We start from the raw sequence: 3,592 nt of genomic DNA on the forward strand, positions 1-3,592 counted from the left end.
ACACTATAGTTATAGAGTATTATTTTGTAGTTATGAAAGTTTTCTGTTTTACAGAATCCACATATTAAAACAACTGTGTGACAGTACAGTAATAAAGTTTTACCAAAATAATAATAACAACAATATCAACGGGAGGTGAGTCAAAAACCACAGCACAACCAACCCAGGGCGGGCGGCGGGGGTCCAGGACGGAGGGCCAGAACCAAAAACCACAAAAGAAACAACCCCCCCAAGGTCACAGTTCCAAAGTCCGACCGCACCCCCTGCAACGGAGCAAAAAAAGGAAAAACGCCACAAAACAGTCTCAGGCGGCCCATCATTACAAAAAGAGTTCAGGGGGCCTACCTCGAGTCCAATGGCGGCAACGCTGCAGCTCCGGCGGACGGCCACGGGTCCGGCAGCAGCAGCAAAACAGTTCTGGGGGCCTGCCACTGCTCCAGTGGCGGCGGCACTGCTGCCCCTCCGGTGGCGAGCCCCGGGCCCAGTAGCGGCGGCGCTGCTCCCCAGGCGGCCTGCCCGGGATCCAGTGGCGGTAGCGGCGCTGCTGCTCCTCCGGCGGCCTGCCCCGGGTCCGACGGCGGCGGCGCTGCTCCCCAGGCGGCCTGCCTGGGATCCAGTGGCGGTGGCGGCGCTGCTGCTCCTCCGGTGGCGAGCCCCGGGCCCAGTAGCGGCGGCGCTGCTCCCCAGGCGGCCTGCCCGGGATCCAGTGGCGGTAGCGGCGCTGCTGCTCCTCCGGCGGCCTGCCCCGGGTCCGACGGCGGCGGCGCTCCTCCCCAGGCGGCCTTGCCCGGGATCCAGTGGCGGCAGCGCAGCTCCGGTGAACAACAGCGAGGTGTGGTACTTGGCCGATGACATGCCGGTCGATGACGCGCCGGTTGCTGACACAGACGCGCTGGGCGTAGCTGGCGTGGAGGGCGCGCTAGACGTGATGGTCCATCTGACTCGCTGACCTCCAGTTCAGGCTGAGCGGGTCTCTCCGGACCTCCGAGCTCCTCCGGTGGCAGCGCGGGCTCCACAGGCTCGCTGAGCTCCTCCCGCTCGCCTATCTCCGGCTCGCTGAGCTGCTCCAGCTCCGGCTCACAGGGCTCCGCAGCTGGCGGTGCGGGCTCCTCCAGCTCGCCTAGCTCCTCCGGCACGCTGAGCTGCTCCTCCTCCGGCTCGCTGGGCTCCACGGCTGGCCGTGCGGGCACCTCCCACTCTCTGAGCTCCGCCTCGCCTAGCTGCTCCTGCTCCGCCTCGCCGAGCTGCTCCTCCCGCTCTCCGGGCTCCTGCTCTGGCTCGCAGGGCTCCACAGCTGGCCGTGCGGGCATCTCCGGCTGCGCTTCAGCCACAGATGGATGATCCGGAGGCGAAGATGGTGACGCGGTGTCCGCAGGTGGGGAAGGTGAAGGTAGAGTAGGTGATGCGGACAGCAAAGCCGCGAGTACTGTGGTTGCTGCAGTCGGACGGAACTCTGGTAAAGAAGTGGCTGCAGAGGGCGGAGGCGACGATGGTGTGGCAGCTACTCCCGGTAGACTGGACAGCGATGCAGGGACAGATGGGTGAAATGATGGCAGAGGTGGTCCAGCCGGCATATCGACCTCCAACTGAGGATGAAGGTGAGAGGCTGACTGGACTGAAGACTGAGCTACCAGCTGGGCAGCAGGCTGAGGTGAGGGTGAGATGGCTATTATGAAGGGTGGAGAGGATGAAAATGTTACAGCTGGCTCAACAAATTCCAGGGGTCCAGAGGCAACTGAGACCTCCAGTTTGGCCTCTGGGGAAGCCCTGGGGAGAACCTCCGTCTCCATACGGTCAGACTGAGCCAAAAAGTCATTTGGGTCTGTATGCTCGGAACTCCCCAGCTCCCAGCTTACAGTCTCAGAGGGAACATTTTCTGAGTCTTTGGAGGTACAGCAAACAGTTTCTATTTTCGTGTTTACAGGAAGGGAATTCATAACACCGGCAGAGTCCATTTTACTCACTGTGGCGTCCAGAGCCGCTGGTCCTGAGTCTTCGACCAGCACAGGAGTGAGTGTGGATGTGGTTGAACGCTGCTTGCGAGGACGCCTTCTCCTCCGTGAAGGCGGGGCCGCGTGCATGGAAATCCGCTGTTCATCTGTGTTTTGATTGTCAATGACAGGGTTTATTATTGAAACAATATAGTCTGGTTTACTCACTGCGGTAATGAGTGCTGTCGGTCCGTTGCCAGCTGACCGGGCTGAAACCGCAGGAGTAGGTTGAGGCGTAATGGAATGGCGGTGGAGAGTGCGGCATGCCTTCTGTAATGGAGGATCAAACGATTGTGCCGCGAGCATCGACGGGAAAGCCCTCCGCCGACGCGTGAAAAACCAAGCGGCAAGAGTCTCTAGGAGAGCAGCCGAACTGTCCGTGCTCGGGCCACCCAACCCAAATAATTCAAAACTCGAGCTCTCCCTTAAACTAGTGATCAATTGCCTAAGTTTGTTAATGTCCAAAATGTTCATGGTGAGGGTAGTGGATGTGAGGTAATTGTCAAGGAACACTACCTGTAGGTGTCTCCTGTGTGGGTCTACAGCCTGGATCACGCTCCGGCAGTAATCCCATAGCTGCGCGAGAGATCTCTCCTCCGTGGCAACTCCTGAGTTTGCTGGGTCCATGGTGGTTGGCAGGATCATTCTGTCACGGTCTCGCTGGCAGACCGTGGGGATGTGGGGAAAGGAGGACCCAAAACGCAGACTCTGCGATGCAAACAGTGCTCTTTATTTACAGTGGAAAGCTGTAAACACAACAACTCCCCGTTGCTCCCTCGAACCCCATGTGCGTGCTTCCCTCCGACGTCTGTGCTCGTGCTCGTGCTCCCCGCTGTTGTGTTACTGCACACCCTGTGCGTGCTGCCCTTCTGGTCCCTCGTTTCACCTGCAGGACAATACAGAAGCAGCCGTTAAACACTGAACCCGCGCGCGCGCACACACACACACACACACACACACACACACACACACACACACACACACGATCCGCACTTCCTAATGCTACACACTGACTTGGAGTCTTAGCTTAATGATCCTGCGCCGGTGGGAGCTCCAACTCTCTCCTAAGTAGCTCCCCCGACGAGCCCTGATCACCAACAGGTGTGGCATGAACTTCAGGTGTGGCCAGTCCTTCCGCAGGGCCACACCCCTCAGGCCTGCAGGTGGCTGAGCTCCATCCTCCAGCCACACCCGCAGACATACACACCCATACCCTGCCTATACATATGAGTGGGACACAGACTAACACAGCACAGTGCAGAAAAACACACACATCACCAAAATAATAATAACAACAATATCAACGGGAGGTGAGTCAAAACTGCAGAGCTGGGTCCGTGACAGTCTTTGACTTCTAATGGTATAACCTGATTTTTTTTAAGACTTTGTGGGAGCTAAACAAAAGCAACAGCAGCAAAAGCATGAACACTTTGAATTATCAGCCTTTGCCTGGGGACAGCTAAAGATTTTTCCCCATCCTTTTGTGATCTCTGATGCTTCTCAGTAGGAATATAAGCTTTAGCGCACAAGTGTTTGGGTAAAAGGGAGGACGTGAAAAGAAGCAGCGCTTGAAGCAATGTTGGCAAATGAATAGATCCAAG

At 57.6% G+C, this 3,592-nt stretch overlaps 1 protein-coding gene across 1 annotated transcript; it reads right to left on the reverse strand.

Annotated features, from left to right (window-relative positions):
* Window positions 1-341: 341 nt before the first annotated feature.
* Window positions 342-3,310, reverse strand: LOC309714558 (uncharacterized protein; the record flags this gene model as incomplete). Its single annotated transcript, XM_082547102.1, has 2 exons — window positions 3,006-3,310; window positions 342-2,877 (listed from the first exon to the last, which is right to left on the reverse strand). Exon 2 carries the CDS (start codon window positions 2,634-2,636, stop codon window positions 342-344), a length of 2,295 nt encoding a protein of 764 aa, XP_082403228.1. The 5' UTR covers window positions 2,637-2,877; window positions 3,006-3,310.
* Window positions 3,311-3,592: the final 282 nt, after the last annotated feature.

This window comes from Aulonocara stuartgranti, assembly GCF_965226115.1.
Source record: "Aulonocara stuartgranti genome assembly, chromosome: 9".
Taxonomy (NCBI): Eukaryota; Metazoa; Chordata; class Actinopteri; order Cichliformes; family Cichlidae; genus Aulonocara; species Aulonocara stuartgranti.